Raw genomic sequence first — 18461 nt, forward strand, 5'->3', positions numbered from 1 at the left:
ATAAATAAATCCCACTTGATCATGGTGTTTAATTATTTTGATGTACTATTGGATTTAGTTTGCAAGTATTTTTATGAGAACTTTTTGCATTTATCTTCATCAAGTATAACAGTCTGTAGTTCTTTTTTATTGTTTTGTCTGTTTGTCTGTCTGTCTTTTGCTGTGGTACTGGGTTGAGCCCAGGGCCTTTGCAGTGAGCTAAATCCCCAATCTTTTTAAAATTTAATTTTATTTATTTTTAACTTTATATTTTATTAGTACATATTTGTCATATTGGTTACATTGATCACCAGGGGTTTGCACTTGCACATAATATATCTTAATTCTTTTTTTCTTGTTCCCTTCTCCTCCTTTCAACCTTTCTTCCCCTCCCCATGTACAAAACTCTTGTTTCCATTTCTTTCCATTCTCTTTTATATTCCCTTTGTCCATTTTCCTTCTCCCTCTCCCTTTCTTTGGTCCCCTTCCCATTTGAATATATTCTTCTATTTCCTAATACTTATTAAACATTATGTTCCTCATTTAACCCTTGAGAAATATATGATATTATATGTCTGATTTATTTCACTTAGGATTATGGTCTTGAAGTACATCCATTTCCCTATAAATGACTCAAGTTTATCCTTCTTTATGCAGAGTAATACTTACTGTATATAAATACCACATTTTCCTTGTCCATTCATCTTTCAGTGGATGTATGGGCTGTTACTGAGATTTAGCTATTATGAATTGTGCTGCTATAAACATGAGTATGCATATATTACTGTGGTATGATGCTTTTAATCATTTTAGGAAGATACAGAAAAGGGAAACAGATAAGTCAAATGGAATCTCTAGTTTTAGTTTTTTGAGGAATCTGCATGCTGATTTTCATAGTGGTTATACCAGTTTACATTCTCCCCAGCAATGGAAAAAGGGTTCCTTTTTTCCGCCCCCAGCCTTGCCAGCATTTTTTATTGGCTCATTTCTCGATGATAGCCTTTCTTTCTGGAGTCAAATAGACTATCAGGGTTATTTTAATTTGCATTTTTCAAATAACAAGTAATGTTGAGCATTTCTTTTTTTCATTTATTTGCCATTTGTACTTCTTCAGCTGAGAGATTTCTGTTTATTTCAGATTCCATTTTGAATTGGGCCTGTAAATTTGGAGCGGTCTGGGGTTTTTGAGTTCTTTATATGTTCTAGATGTTGTCCTTTGTCTGAGAAGTATATGATACAAATATTTTTTTCATTGTATGGGCTGTCACTTCTCTTGTTGGTGATTTCTTTTGCTATGCAAAAGCTTTTTAATTTGATATAATCCCAGTTGTTGATTTTTTTGTAATATTTTCCATGTAACCAGTGCTTTGTTCATAAAGTCCTTCCCTATACCTGTATCTTCAAAAGTTTTATCTGTTCTACCCTCCAGATTGTTTCGATTTTAATATTTAGATCTTTGATCAATTTTAACTCTAGTGCTTTGTGTGAGATATGGATCTAGGTTCAATTTTTGACATATGAAAAGCCAGTTTTTGTAGCACCATTTATTAAAGAGACTGTTCTGTTCCAGTGAAGGTATTTGGCCCATTTGTCAAAAATAAGGTAGGTGAGTATACTTTGAGTTGTTTTACATCTTCTACTTACTCTGTTGCGTTGACTGTCAGTTTGGATTTGTTTGTTTGGTTTGGTTTGGTTTTTTGCCTGTGCTATGCTCTTTTTATCATAGTAGCTTTGTAGTAAAACTTTAAATAGGTTTTCATGATGGCCCCTAACTTGCCCTTGTTTCCCCGAATTACTTTTGCTATTCTAGGTCTCTTCTAGTTTCATATGAATTTTATGATTTTTTTGTGTGTAGTTCTATGAAGTATGCTATTAGTATTTTGATTGGGATTGCATTTAATCTGTGTAACAGTTTGGGAATTCTGACAAGGGAGCTCTTTACATTTTCAGATATATTCTTCAGTCTCAGAATACTGTAGTGTTCAGTGTATGTCTTTCACTTCTTTTGTTAGGAGCCTTCTGATTATTTTCTGTGTTTGTCACTCACATTTTACATCATTTTTTGAGCTCAACTATCTCGTCTTTTGTAGACTTGCTGATCATTTTGTTTGGCACATTATCTATTTACTTACATGTTCTGTGAGCTGGCCAAGCACCTGTCAGATTTTACAGTTACAGACTTTCACGATAAGAACACACCTCACAATATGAACTTTTGTAGATGTGAACAAATTGTGGAAGTAGTTCATGTGTCTGCTAGACATTGTTGCAGTGGTGCTGCTATGTGCAATATTGTGCAGTAGTGCATGCTTCATCAGAGCCTAGGTTGTCTGAAAGTAAGAGGAGAAGCAGTGGTGATGTGGACAGGATGGCTAGGAACATATGAAGTTTTTTATGCTATGCCGTGTATATGTGTGTCAAAAGTACATAAGGCTTGCTTGCTTCACCAGACTTATGAATGAATCCAACTTACAAATACTGTCCCAGAACAGAACTCTTTCATAAGTCAGGGACTTAACTGCAGTGCATTTTGTTATCTCTTCTGTTATCCTTTGGAATAATTCAGCTGTGTGGTTCCTTCCTATTGTGCCCCATGGATTGCTTTTGGGGGAGTTGAAAGATTTTAGAGGCATTTTCTTGCCTTGTCTTCTCATGTTTCCGTTTTTTGTTTGTTTTTTTTGTGTGTGTGTGTGTCAAAACTTGCCTAGTAGAAAGCTTTCTTGCTAGTATAGAGACCTCTTTAGTTAATGTTTACTTTTCAACATGCTTTCCAGGTGTCACTGTTAACCTTTGCCTGTTTCCCGAGAGCCAGCCACCTACCACCTTTGACTTGGGAGGTGAGGCTGTAGCATATTTAGCTCAGTACCTAGTTCTCTGGGAATGGGGGCAGTATCGTTAATGATAGCCAGGCAATCCCAAAAAACGTAATTGTCATCTCAAGAAACCAGTTAATAACAAAAACTGTCACCTTAACTATAGTAAGAAAATCAACAACAATAATACGTCATAGTCAAGCTGAATATTGACAAGCCCTAAGAACCTACAATGTACCACCCTTACCCATAGAAAAGAGATCTGAGATTGTACGATGAACTCTTAAGACAAACCAAATACTGTCTTACAGTAAATATTTACTAAATGAAACTACTTTACTTCTACTAACAATAGGATGTTATTTAACAGTAATAGAGTTAACTAGCTACCCAAAGATTCATAAAGCTTAATAGTTATACTAATAATGGAAGAGTGGGTGAGGAATGAAAAAAGTAAAATTTGAAAAGTTACCCAGTGGAAGATGAGGAGAGAAAAATCAGGTTGGGGTCCTATTGAGGAATTAAAAGAAACTAATAGTGTAAAGAAGAGTCACAGAAAGGAATGAACAAGAAAAAGGAAGCAAAAGACAAAGCAAAATACCAGGAATAAATGAAAAATAATAAGAAAAAAAGTTAATAGAGGGAAAGATAATAAAAGAAAAAAGAACCAAAAAAACAAAAAGGTTTAAAAACTTAAAAAAAAATTGCAAGGGAAAAAACTGAAGGAAATAAGAGAAAATTTTAAAAGATTAGGTATAAAGAAAAAAATCCTGTGTTTTGGATGATATTTTTTCTGCATTTGCAGACTTGAAGTCAAACTGAAATCAAATGAAGTCACAGTTTTCTCCACCTACTTTAGAGCATTAGGGTTTGTGAGATACCCTCTCTGCATGAGAATCCCTCTATTCATTCATTCCACACTGTTTGCACAAAAGGGTGTCTCTGCTTACTCTGGTAGACTTTGCAGAACTTATCAGCACATGCCAGGCCTGGTTACTGCATTGCTCTCATCCAGGATCACATTATTCAGTTAGTCTGCACCTCTGTACCTCTGGCAAGGGGAAGCAACATGTAGAGTAGCTTGGAGTTAGCCTGCAGTCGTGCAGCCTGCTTGCTGTGACAGTGGCATCACAGGTGTTGGATTTCCTCTCCAATTTATTTTTGGGTATCATTTTATTACTGATTTAATGTTTTGACATATTAATGGTCTGTTTAGGTTTTTCTCTTTTTGATGTTTCAATCTTGGTATGTTAAAGGCATCCAGGAATTTCTTAGCTCTCCAGATTGCCCAGCTTGTTGGCATGTAATTGTTTATGATTGTCTGTAATTACTTTTGATACTTATGTGGCATTAGTTATAGTAACTCCTTTATCATTTTGATTTATTGATTTAGTCTTCTCTATTGAAAGACAGGATTGTTGACTATAGTGTTTTTGATTAGCAGGTTTTTTTTTTTCCATTAAGGATTTTAAATATATCATCCCACTACCTTCTAGGTCTCAACATTTCTGATAAGAATTCTGCTGACAGGGCCAGGAGTTTAGGTCAGTGGCACAAGCGCCTGTCTGGCAAGCGTGAGATCACGATCCCCGGTACCAAAAAAAAAAAAAAAAAGGAATTCTGCTGATAGTATTAAAAGAATTCTCCTCCACATGGGATTCCTTTTCTCCTATTGCTCTTAACAAATCTTTTGTCCTTTACTTTGGACACTTGGTGATATTTTATGATGTACACTGCTTTGGGTTTCTCTTGTTTGGTATCTTGTTCCTTCTGGCATGTCAACAGTGTGCAAGTTGTTCTACTCAACTAGTGAGTGTCCCATATGCCTCTTCGGTTATCTTCACCATTTTTGTTTAAAAGTTCACAGATTATTTCTCTTTATTTATCTTGAAATTCACTGATTACCCCTTCTGCTGTATCTGGTCTCTTGTTGGACCATTTTGTATTTAATTTTCAGCTCAGTGCTTCAGATTATGCTTTGTGTTTGCTAATTTTTTATACTTTCAGTTGAAGTTCTCAGTTTTGTCTTGCATAGCTCACTTCAGCTTTTTTTTTTTTTTGTCTTTTTCCTTTTTATCAGTACCGGGGATCAAACTCATGACTGCCTGCTTGCAAGGCAGGCACTTATGCCACTGAGCTAAATCTCCAGCCCCCCACCTCAGCTTTATGAACATTTTTATATGCATTATTTTTAATTCTCTATTGGATAAATCACAAAATTTTATTTAGGTATGTTTCTGGAGATGTTGGTCCTTTTTTTAAAAAATACATTTCTTTGATTTCTGTGTAGGAGTCTATGCATTATATATAGTTACTACCCATAGATTCCATTACAGAAATAGTGAGATTTGTGGTACTTTGTGCATGCCTAAACTTCTTCCACGAAGTGTGTAGGCCTGGATTTATCTCTGACATAACCAGTGGCAGACTTTATGTAGTGTCTACCTTTGACTCTAGCTGTCACAAGGCAACTGTTTGTTTGCCTTCTGAGTTGCACAATGCAAATTCATTAGAAATCAGGCCAATGATAACCACTGAAATTTTTGCTATAAGCCTCTTTCAAAAAACAGAAAGTCAGAGCTATACATTCCCTGTTTCTGCTTTTCTCTCAAGGGATATTGCCCCAAGAAATTTTTACACTTTCATTGTAAATTAGATGTTTTTCTGTGATTAAAGGAAACTTCTATTCTTGTGATTACCAAGTTTTGTTGGATATAGCTTTAAAAATTGGATCTCTTCATATATACCCCACACTTCCCATGGAGACAAAAAATAGAATGTTACTTTTTTTAGGCCTTTCTTCCACACTGTTCCAAAGAGATGATATTCCTGGAGATACTTGCATGTAAGAATATCCCTTTTCAGACTATCTAAAGATTTTCTTTTCTGTTTCCAGAACTACAGGCATTTTGGATATAGTTCTTTAGGTGAATGTTAGAAAATTCGCAGTGCTTGATATGAGTGTTAGCTAGACTAGTGGTACATTAGTAACTGTTCACTTAATTCCCCAATGCAAGTTAGTTAAAAGACAGTGTATAGGGTAGTTGATGTAGGGATGCTTTATAAACCCTTAGAGCTTGGATTTGAGGAGCAATCCCCTGTGTGTGCATGCATGCATGCATGCATGTGTGTATTGTGTGTTTAAGTCCCTTCTCTGTGCTATTCCATTGGCAAATAAACCTCTGTATCTTTATAAAACCCTGCTTATTTTTTTTGGAGTCTAGATAGACCCTTTTTTTTTTTCTCCTCTAGTTTATGAATTAAAAGTTAAACTATGAGAAACATAATGGCTAGGCCTTTACATACAAGGTCTAGACCCTCTGTTCCACAAAAAGATACTGGGTGTTGGAGATTTCTTTCCAGTTTAATGGTGTAGTACCCAATTGGGGTCCATGCTTGGGTGTGCCTTTTCTGTCCATTTAATATGGGTGTTTTCTCAGCTGTCTTAACTGGTTTCTTTATCTTAAAAAATTACTTACTTGGTGGAGGAAAATCAGGAACTCCTTATTCTGTCATATAAGTGATATTCCTCTCAATCTTTTGTTAATAATTGCTTCTAATTTTATACATTTGTAAACTTCTTAGAGTGTACATACTTAATGTTCTGAGAAGTCAGTTTCTACAGGTTCGGTGAGCTTGTTATCTCCTATGTAGTGCTTGTCTTCCTCGGTGTTAGTTTTCAATTGTCTTCATCTTATGTGTGTGAATTCTCCCTGACTAGCTCCACTTACTTTCTGGTTATTTCTTTCTAAGGCTGTTTCAACTTCATTTTTTTATACTAATCCTCTAAAATTTTGTTTGTTCCTCAATTGAGTTATGGCTTTCTTTTCATCGGTATATTTTTATTTTCATGTCATTTCCATGAATTTAATATACCAGGGAGGAATCAAGTACAGATTTTTATTGTTACTCTACCACTGTGAAACTGGAAAGTAAAACTAGAGAAACTATATATAAATGCATGAAAGTTCTGTGCCTGCACAGATTTCAACCAGTATCTTCCTTTGTTTAAATATTATACTAATTTATTAACTATATCATAAGGGAATATCTGATGTGCCATTTTCTAGTGTTTTCACAAACTTTGTGCCACAAACTGTGTTTTTACAAACTGTATCAGAACTATTTTGTAGTTTATCAAGCTAGAAGTTATTTTGTCCCTTTATTTGTTTAACTAGACTTAGGACAAAGTTTCATTTAGTTGGAGAATCTTATGCTGAGTTCCCAAATTTGTGACATACTCTTCTCTTTTGCCAGCATAGTGCCATATTTATAGTTGCATCTTTAGAAAAATATGAAAGATTTTTATGTCTTATTCACCAACCAGTGTATAAATTTCGTGGGGACAGAAAGTGTTTTTCTTTGTATGCTGAGTACCTGGTTCAGTGTGTAGGATATGCTAGTCATTAAATACAGAATTGAATCTAAATTCACTTTATTGTCAATCAAATGAACTTTCTACTTATGGTATGTAGTGATTTAATTTTTCCATTGTACCTACACTATGTCTTTTATTGACTGAATATACTTACAACCTATCAAATGTGTTTTAATTTAGAAAATGTGTACTAACACTTCAGATGTATATTTACACTTTGCTTTAGGGAGTGTGTATGAGTGCATGTGTGTGTGTCTGTGTGTCTGTGTGTATCTGGTACTGTAATCCAACCCAGGACTTCACATGTGCTGGGCAAGCATTCTGCTGTTGAGCTACATCCTAGCCCAGTACTTTAATACAGCATTAAACTACAGAGTACAGTTCCTAAATATAACACAGTATAATTAATAATCCTGGAAATTAGATCTAAAACTTGGAAATATTATGTGTCGAATTTATTATTGATTTAAATATTATTTTCTGTTATTAGTGCATTTCAAACAAATCAGTTTACTGGAATGGTATATGAAACAGTACTGCTTCCTCATCGGCATTCTTTGAGAACAGGGAGTTTGGATGAAGCGGTAACTCCCAATACATCACCAAATCAATGGCCAGGTATAAATAATTTATATATGTATGAGTTTTTTCTCAGTACTTTGAAAGTCTTATATGAGTAAAGTCTGTGCAAGTTCTTTAGGTCACTGGGGCATGCTTCCTGGGGACTGTGGGATCCAAGACCTCTTCTAGCACTTTTCCACTTTCTGGCCATGAGGTGAGCAACCCTCTCTACCATGAACCTACTGGCTCACAAACAGTGTGGCCCACTGACCATGGGCCGAAATCTCCACAACTTTTAACCAACATGAACCTTTTCTCTTTGCAAACTGATTATCTCAGGTGTTAAAAGCAGTAATGGAAAGCAGACTAAGTTGACTTTTAATTTAATGAAATTATTATTAATGGGCAGCTATCTATGTGGTTTGTTTTTAGGAATAACTTGTCTGATTAAACTGCTGAACTCTTCTGGTGAGGAAGCCCAGTCAGGACTTACAGTCCTGCTTTGTGAGATTCTCACAGCAGTGTACCTTAGTCTCTTCATCCATGGCCTGGCAACACATTCTAGTAATGAACTGTTTCGGATTGTGGCCCATCCTTTAAATGAAAAAATGTGGTCTGCTGTATTTGGTGGAGGTGCACATATTCCTAGCAAAGAACAGACACATTCAAAAACTTTACCCGGTAAGTTTTAAATTTGCTTTTCTTGCTTTTAGGCTGAAACTAATTTATTCTGTTTATTCATATGAATGATAATTTCATCAAATGTAATTAAATTTTACTTTAATCAGCAAAAACTTGTTAAAAACCATTTTCTTAAAGCATGAGCTGATAATTTTATAGAGGAAGTGAAATATTTTAGTTTCTGGTACCATTTTCAATATTTAACATATTCCTGTTCCAGTGACTAAAACTATCTGATGCAGTTTTATTAAGCATTTTACTGTTGAACTTCTCATTTGTTTTAAAGTACACTGTTACATTGATTTTGTTCTATCCCAAATACAGATTCTCTCTTCTTTCTTTGGCAGGAAGGCACTTTGCTATACCTAGCTCCCACCAGGTAGTGGTATTCTCCACGGAATGTGTGAGCTTTTCCAAATCTCTTTCAGCCATCAGTTCTTATAGCCCTCCCAGTCTTGCAGGCAAGATATTAGCTTTAGAAGTACACTTTTACAGCTCAGCTTGCTTTTTGTATTATTTGGAAGGGGTTGGTATACATGGGACAGGTTTTTTGGTGGGGGGCATTTATGGAGAATTGAGAATTTCCTTTCATCAAGTCATATTTCTGATTTATATGATTAGTATTTTTAAAAACTGTTTCCTTTTCTTTTTTTCTTTTTCTTTTTTTTTTTTTTTTGTGGTACTGGGGATCAAATTCACGACCTCGCACTTGCCAGAGTTTATGCCACTGAACTAAATCCCCAGCGCTTTAAAAACTGTTTCTGTTCTTTTGTTCTGCATTTTGAACTCTCCATTTTGGATGTTTTCTAACCCTTAGATTATAACATTTTAAAGTGGGTAAAAATAAAAAACTGTCCATATTTAATCATTGAAAATCAGACTATGGCTTGAAATGACTGAAAAAAGCATTTCAAATGAGGCTGCTTTATGATTTGCATATTATGATTCTGGCCATTGGGATTTTTGGATTTCTAAGTGTTTGTTTCCATGAAAAACAAATACTATAAAAAACTGTATCCCCCCTTTTTATTATTTCTAATTTAAAATATACTGTGTTTAAAGATTGAAATAGTCAAATTCTTTTGACTTGATAAGAATCTTCATGATGCTTTCTGCATTCTGTTTTTGTTATGAATCCATATGTCATCATTTTGGGGTTTTTTTGAGGATTATAGTTAGAAGATCTAAAAATTAATGTACAGTAATGGAAAGAGTGTTTCATTCTATACAGATACTGAATAAATAAAAAATGTTTAAATCCTTTTCAAAACTGAAGCTTTATGCATACATTTAAGAGAGAAGTCCAGCAAGTTATTTATTTCTTTATGAATTTTAATTCACCTTATACTGTCTACATTCATCATACACATTTACCAGTGTGTAGGGGCTGAGGATATTTGTGTATGGAAGGTCATATACTTGGCAGGGGATATAAAGAAAAAAGCTTGAATTTGGCTTCATTATTTAGGAAAAAAATTGTTGCCTACATCTACATAAAGACTTTTAGAATGAGTTAAAAGAAAGAAGAGCTGCTATCTTGTTAAAATATTTTTAAAATGTTAATAGCATTGTTGGCATGCATTGTGTTTCCCAGAAGCAATGTCTTAGAAAGTGTGGTACTACATGATTATACAGTAAAAAATCCTGGTGGCCCAAGTTTCTACGTCATCCACTTAATTGAATTGCTTTTGCTATTACCTAGCATTCTAATCTGATCCAGCTTCCTTCCTCTCTGCCACCAAGAAAAAACAGGCAGCAGTTAGTACATCATGTTCAATGCTTACAGTAAAGCCAATGTAATGAACGACTGAGCAAACTTTTTTGTTAAGAGACTTTTCAGTTCTACCCCTATAGCATAAAGTCATCTAGGCGGTTTATAAACGAGTTAGTACACCTGTATGGCAGTAAAACATTGTTTTCCAACTGAGCCATACTTTTAATAACCCTTACCTTACAGGTTGAAGCAGTTTATCATTGCTTCATTTGGAATAGAATATTTGCCTTTCCTGTTGAAGAAATTTCAGTTTTTAAGAACTAAAATTACTGTTTTTAGACATGGCATGAATGTCACATTGAGTCTTTTATAAGTGCTTGATCCAACTAAAATTGAGTCATGAAAATTGGATCATGAAATCGGGCAAGTAATTGCAGAGGGGTAATTTGTAATCTTCCTTACCGTGGCCACTAACTTCCATGAAGCTTTGGGGCTAATTCAGTAAGACTGACATGACTTCCCTCAAACGTCATAGTGTACCTTACCTGGTAGATGTGGTACCTGCATAGTACACTTTGCTGACTACTCTGGCCTACGCCTTTTGTGCTAAGTCAGACTTCCTTTCTTTCTTATGAATGAATTTCAAATGCAGATGTACCTTATCAAATTTGCCTTTGCATACATTTAAGAGAGAAGTCTTATTAAAGAGAAGACTCATTAAAGTCTTAAATGTTTTAATTTTCACATCTTTTTCTGGTTTAGTTATTGCCTATATTTTAATTTTTTTTTTTTTTTGATACTGGGAATCAAACTCAGACCCCTTGCTTGCCAAGCAGGTGCTGTGCTGCTAAACTATATTCCCCAGACCCTTTTTTCACCATTTAAAAAAGAAAAGAAACTGCTTATGAACTTTGCCTTGGAACTCGTACCAGAATGAATTCAAGAAAAGTTTCAAAATCCAAGAGCAGTAAGATTTTTAGGTGTGTTTAGTATTAAATAATTGAATTAATTTTTGCTATTTTTAATATGTTCTGAGAAGAAGCATTTGAGGTTAAACTTGTTAACATGAAATATTACAAAGGAATAGATTCTTGCTAAGGATATGTCCACATGTGTAAAAAATGAAAAATATATACTTGCTAAACAGATGTCAGGCGTCAGTTCCAGCCTCTTTTTCTGACCACAGCTGGATCAGAAACCTTAAAGCCTATGATAGTCCTTGTTTAACTAGTCAGATTTATTGGTTGTTTTGGGCAACCATAAATTTTGCCACACATAAATATTATTAAATTAACAGCAATACAAAAAGTGACAAAAAATTATCTATGTGTACATGTTTAACTTCTTGAATATAAGACATGATAACCAAATAATGCAGAAAATTAAAAACCTGTTTGCTTATTAGCAGGGCTGGATATAGTCAAATTCAGACTGTATGGTGCTCATGTGTCTTTAAGAATGCCGAAACTATTCTGGGTAAAGCCAGTCATGCAAGTTGCTAGCTGTGGGAGCAATTAACAGAAAACTTGAGTGATCTGATTTTAGTTTGCTAACCAGAAAAACATACATACTCACTAAATGATGAAGCCAAAGGGTTGCTAGTGCCAAAGGTGATCTAGTTTGGAAAGGAGCATGGAGCTAGAGAAGAGGAAGCAGAAAAGAGCAAATAGAGAAAGGAACAGATCCACTGAAAACTAGACAGAAAATTTGAGGACCAAAAATCAACTAAAATAAAGGATTAGCATTGGTGGCTTTCAGCTTGAAATTCTGAGATCTCAGTTTTTGAAGGCATTGTTACTTTGTGCAGGCACACCGTGTATGGATTGTGGCAAATATTATCACAATATCCTAGGGACTGTAATTGTGTGAAATAATCAATTTTGAAGCAAGGAGATGTAACAATGTATTTTAGAAAAGTTAATCTGAATTCAGTCAAAATAAATGTATAGTTTTTACTTTTTGGTTTTTAAAATTTAGCCAGATTAAAAAGTGACAATCTAGAATATTTCATTTTTCTCACCTCATAATCAATATCAAAATATTATATATTTAAGATGAGATATTTGTTTAGAACCCTAAAACATCTGATTTCTCAAAAGTATTTTCAGAAATTTGGGACTAAGAGATTTTGAAAATCAATATTTGTTTTTGTTAAAGTAGACAATCAGTTAAATAATAGCAGTTTTCAGAAATTATTTTTGTTTTCCTAACAGTTAGAAATCCATACTTTTGCTTCATAGTGCATTTTGTGAGAAAATTTGGAATTATGAGAACTGAATTTTCTATCTTTGTCTTACTGAATTTATAGTCATGACTTCTTTACTCCAAATTGGGGAATAAAATATAAAATGAGTATTTTATTTGTGGTAAATGTCATAATTTTTCTCTTAACTATAAAAGTGATAATGATATATATTTTTAAAACATATACGGTGGGATCAAAAACAAAGTGAATGTTTAAAATTTTTAAATTTATTGTAATAAAAGATACATTGGTATTATTCCCCATCAAAATACTTCTCTTGACCCAAACACACTTATTCCATTGTTTTTGCCACCTTCTGAAGTCCTGGCCAAACAAAAGTTCCCCTTTTGTGAGGTACTGTCCTGGCTACCTTCATGTCCCTAATGGATTCAGAATGTTTACCTTTTATGATCATTTGGCTTTGAAATCACATGGTGCCAAATCCCATGAATAAGTTAGACAAGAAACACTATAATGTTTTTATTTAACACAAATTCCTGTAAAAGCTTGATTAAAGAGCGGAAATAATGAAGACAGATTTTAAATTTTAAAAATTTGGGGGCTGGGGATTTAGCTCAGCAGCATAAGCACCTGCCTTGCAAGCAGGTGGTCGTGAATTCGATCCCAGTACCGATAAAAAATGAAAAAGACAAAAAAAAAATTTTTTTTTTAATTTGTTAATCTTAGACCCATTGCTTTTTTTTTTTTTTTTTTTTTTTTTTTTTTGGTCTTTTTTTCGTTTTTATCGGTACCAGGGATCGAACTCACGACTGCCTGCTTGCAAGGCAGGCGCTTATGCCGCTGAGCTAAATCCCCAGCTCCAGCTCGAAGTACTTCTCCTCACTTTGAGCAAACTTACCTCATTCTTGGCAGTGTATCTTTTATTGTAATAGTTTTTTTTTAAATTTAAACATTCACTATTTCTTTCAAATCACCCTCCGTATTTCTGGCATTTTATTATCCTTAATATAGATAAGAAATAAAGATATTTTGTCCTGTAAAACTTGTGTTAAAATTCTGCATTGGGTATTTAGTGATTATCTCAGGTTGTTGCCATCATTCCTTTAGCAAATATGTAAAACAGCAAAATTTCCTGACCAGTAAAGGTAAGATTTAAACATATTTAAAATATATTTTAAAAATCAGTTATTTAAAATATGTTGAACGTGCCAAATACTTTTAATTGGTGATTTCCTAGAAAGAACTTTTAAAAGTCTGCTGAGCCTAAAAGTAACTAATTTTTCCTAGAGAAAGGAATACGTTTTTGTTAGTGGACCATTATATATAATTTTAATTTAAAATTTAAAATGAATTCTGTTCATTTTTTAAATGACAAAGGAAAAAAATTCTTATACTAAAGGCAGAAAAAACATGGAACATGAAAAAAAATCCAAGAAATGTACATACTATATATAAATAGTTGTAATTGTTTTACTCCTAAAACTTGATGACAAGCAACAAACCCAACTTTATATGAAGAATCTCATCTCCTTCATTCAGTCTTCTACATAACTTAATGAGATTAACCAGTTTTGTTTTACACTTTGGGTAGTCTTGTCGCACAGTAAAGTGACAAATATATTTCCTTGGTTCTGGTGCATGTGTGTATATGCATGCATAGTGCTGGTATTCAAACCAAAGTCTGTACGTGCTAGACAAGCACAATACCAGAGAGCTGCACTCTCAGCCCCAAATTTTAATATATATTTCCTCCATTCTTATTCTTAGTTATAATTAAGAAAGACATGTAATACAAATTTTATCATTTTAAACACCTTTTAAGTATGTGTTTCATTAATGCAGTGCATATTCACATTGCTATAAACATCTCCAGAACCTTTTTATCTTGTAAATCTGAAACTGTGCCCATTTAACCACTGCCATTTTTCTCTTTGGCACAATCTCTTTAACTTCTTTTCCAGTTTTTGTTTCTGGTGATTTGATTACTTTAGATGATTCACTGAATTGTAATTACATTTATGTACATCATTTATCTTTTTGTGATCCGTGTATTTTACTTAAAATAATGTCCTCAAGCTTTGTCCATGTTGTGATATAACTTCTTCGCCATTTAAGGCTGAATAATACTCCACTGTTTGCATATGCTTCATTCAAATTTTCAATGTTGGTTGAGTTTGATTTATTGAGATCTTATAGCAGAACCTTCCTGTCGCATTTGTCAGGATATAAAAACCAATAATACTTAGGAGCAGTGATCAGTGGCCTGTTAATCAGATAATGTTGTCTATAAGACATGCTTAATTTTCATTGTATGTGTAGCTGTGTGTAGTGCAATTGGTCAGGATGTTAAACATGGACAAAGTTTATTCCTTCTAACACTCATCAGTCTCTTTTCCTCTTCCTTGCCCCTTTGTCTCTTCTTTATCTTTGTCCATTCCCCTTTCTCCCACTTCTCTCCTTTTCCTCTTTATCTCTCTCCTCCACTCTTTCCCCTCCTCTCCATTTGTCCTACTTATTAATAAAGTAAGTCTAAACAGAACTTTATTTTCCTTCCATATTTTGTATTTTGCATACCAAATACATTGCAGTCTGTATTACTCTGTGATTTGTAGAAATCACTACTCTATTTGAACATGTTTATTAATTAACTTATTTTTATGGATATTTATAGAGCACGTACAAGGAAGAGCCTGAGTCAAACAGTCTTTTTAAAATCTATATTATCATTACTCGCACTTTACAACCTTATTATTTAAAGATTAAGAAATACCTTTATTTTACTTCTTCTTTAATCTTTTCCATTTTGGAATCTTTGAAATTTACTTGTACAGTTATGTTTAATATTTAATTGATCCTAATCTTTTTTCTTAAGTACCCTTAGGATAAAGGAGAATGAATAATGCTTATGAGGATGTAGACTAAGCATGAAATAGATTTGAAATTATTTTATCTTAAACTTACAAAACTCTTCACAGTGTATTTTTTCAATTTAAAATGTTTTTAAACCATTGGTTAAATAATTTACTTTCTTCTGTCTCCCACATTTTGAAACTAAATTTGAAGATCCAGGATGCTGTGTTCATGAGGTGTCATGCACTCTCTGGCATATTCAGTAGGAGCTTCTAGATAAAAGAGTGTCTTAGATTAAGAAGTAGAGAACAAGATGGTTCTTCTAAGTACAGTTTGTAAAGAAATGATTTTTAAATTTGTGTTTAGAATATTAATTCCATTGTGTCTGATTCAGAATGACAAACTCAAATATAAGTGTTAAGTTAAACTTGTTACATTGTAATTTAGTTACAATACTATATGTGAGGTAATAAAATAAGACAGTATCCTCGAGGTCTGTCTGTGGTGCAGTATGTAATAAAATTTTCTCCTTCTTAGAGTGGAATAATACATTACAAATGCATATTCTTTCAGATTTTCAGTACTTTCACAGAACATTGAAAGTGTGAGTCCAGCCTGGGCAACTTAGCAAGACAATATCCCTAAATAAAATTTAAAAAGGAATAGAGATGTAACTCAGTGATAGAGCTTATCCTAACATGTGAGAGGCCTGGGCTTAAATAGTACTGGGATGGAAAGGAAAGCAGTGTTATCTTTCCTTTTCCTTAGTACTTCCCATTTCTACGATGTAGCCTCATAACTGTTTCTCCTTTTTTTTTTTTTTCTTAGTCCTTTGGGAATTACTTTTATAGTTCTAAGAAAACCACAGCACAGGATGTGCTGAGGGTGAGGAGAAAATTTTTAAGGGAAAGCAGGTATATTTGTGCCATGTGTTATCTTGACATAGAAGCCTACTTTTGGGTCAAAGCAGTAAAGAAATATATTGTAAAAATTTATATTCAGACATTATTCTATCTGATTTTTTTCCCTATGCGTCTCTTAGTTTTTCCCTTTACAGTCTCCTCATGACCCTTATAATTTATAGGCTCTACATCTAGGTTCTCTTTCAGTTTTAGAATTTATGTTAATTGTGCAGTGGGTATGTTGTAAACTTGCTATTGTTTCAGATGTTACTAGGATTAAAGAAAAATGTATGCATTTAACCTGAGAGTTCTTTTAAAAAGATTAATAATTGTACCTGTATTTAATATTCTTATGATTCGGATACTTTATTCATCTCTTCTGTTTTCTGAAATAACCAAATTATATTAAACTCAGCTTGACCATATATTGCATGTGATTCTTTGTTTGAAAGCTGGGTGGTTACAAATAATAAAACAAAGTTGTATCACAGCCAAATATTTGTATCCCTTTCGAAGGTAAGTAAGGTCTATTGGAATCATTGAAAGAGAGTATTAATTTGAATTATTAGCCTCGCTACTAGATCATACCTATCTACCAGATCCTTGATTTCTCTATTGGTGATTTATATTTTATGTCCCAGTATAGATTTAAAAATAAATGAAAAAATAAGATTTCATAACAAAATAAAAGAATAACATTAGTTGATACACTGTATTAGTAATTTAATGTCTTTAATATTCTAGAGTGGGCCAGGATTTAGCTCAGCTACACAAGCACTTGCCTGGCAAATGCGAAGTCATAAGTTCAATCCCCAGTACCAAAACAAACAAACAAAAAAAAATTCTAGAGTAATATAACTTCATGAGAATACTAACTGTAGAGTACTCAGAAAGTAGAAAAATAAAGATTCCATTTTTTTTTATTCTTTTTCATTCTATGGACTAGAAAACTCCATCCCTAAACCATTTCCAAAATACTGAATCAATCCAAGTAAGTAGCTGTAGTACTTGAATTATGAAATGGTTTCTAAAGAAAAATATAGTGTTGTGTGTGACTATAAAGCCAAGTGATTAATGAAGAATCTCAAAAGTGAGTTGTTAGGGCCAGGGATTTAGCTCAGTGGCATAAATGCCTGCCTAGCAAGCACGAGGTTGTGAGTTCGATGCCTGATACCAAAAAGAAAAAGTGAGTTGTTGTCTTTAACCTTAACATTATATTCTTTAACAAGAAAAAAAACAAAATATGGGTTGAGGGTATGGCTTCGTGATAGAGTGGTGAGGTGCTTAGCTATGAGGCTCCAAAAATACCATAAATACCATAAGGTAGAAGGATATAGGAAATTTCCTACTATGGAAAATTGTGGACTGGAGTACATGCAGACATTCTATCCTGTTACCTTTAATGTACAATAGATAAATCAACATGCAGAAAATGATAGGCAATTTGCAATAAAACCAGAGTTTGATATACAAGGTAATTTTTTTTATACTTTCTGTACTCTTATCTTATTCTGTATACTTTCATAATCCTGTCTTGGTTTTCTGTATTTATTTACAGTTAACTCTAGTTCTTAGACAAAGTCAGGTGAAATAAGTCTAATGAAAATACTATCTACTTTAATAATGCTTTATTTTCTTCTTAGTTTCTTCACTAGTTGAAGAAGGAGAAAAACAAAACAGACATTTTAAGTCATCAAAACCATCTGTCCCATTGACTTCTTCTTCACCACCAGTAAACCAGGAGTCCCTGACAGTCAAAGAGAAGTTCATCCCACCTGAGCTCAGTATCTGGGACTATTTCATAGCCAAGGTAACAGAAGTGTTAATGAGATCAGTATTTATATGCCCAAGGGGATATGGAGGTGTTTCATATTTCTTCATTCTGGTTTAGAAAAATTATTTTGTTTTGTTTGCATAAGTTATTAAAAAGAATAGTTGTGTTTAGTGTTTTTAGTGTTAATGTACTTGATAGTGATTAAAGAATCACACCATAACAATAGCAAGTTTACAACATACCTACTGCACAATCAAAGTGCCCTGGTCATCTATCAGTCATACCTATTTTGGGGTAGTGCTGAGGATCAAACCTTAGACCTGAAAATGAAAGGCAAGCTCTCAGCCACATCCTTATTCCCTCTGTTTTAACAGTAAAGGCAGCCTCTTGCATTGCTGTAATAGACTCACATTTCAGTTGCAGTTTTCAGAGACATAGACTGCCTCCACAACATGGTTCATACTTGATTTCCACAGCATATTGAATGTAAGTAATTGTGCAAAATACAAGCAGGGCTGTAGCTCTTCACAGACCACTGTTCAGATAACATGCACCTCATGCTCAGCTTCTAGTCAGGTCAGTTCCTTCTGTCTGATTGATCAC

At 33.7% G+C, this 18461-nt stretch overlaps 1 protein-coding gene across 2 annotated transcripts in view; it reads left to right on the plus strand.

The window, feature by feature from the left end:
• Dmxl1 (Dmx like 1) overlaps positions 1-18461 on the plus strand; it is a 165664-nt gene that overhangs the window by 97676 nt on the left and 49527 nt on the right. For both annotated transcript variants that reach the window (XM_063230962.1, XM_063230963.1), the window contains exons 27-29: positions 7661-7788; positions 8164-8412; positions 17728-17894. In XM_063230962.1, coding sequence (XP_063087032.1) covers positions 7661-7788; positions 8164-8412; positions 17728-17894 — 544 coding nt within the window. The remainder of the gene's footprint in view (positions 1-7660; positions 7789-8163; positions 8413-17727; positions 17895-18461) is intronic.

This window comes from Cavia porcellus, unplaced genomic scaffold (assembly GCF_034190915.1).
Source record: "Cavia porcellus strain 051 isolate PalLab524CR breed Dunkin Hartley unplaced genomic scaffold, mCavPor4.1 scaffold_19, whole genome shotgun sequence".
In the NCBI taxonomy this organism is placed as follows: Eukaryota; Metazoa; Chordata; class Mammalia; order Rodentia; family Caviidae; genus Cavia; species Cavia porcellus.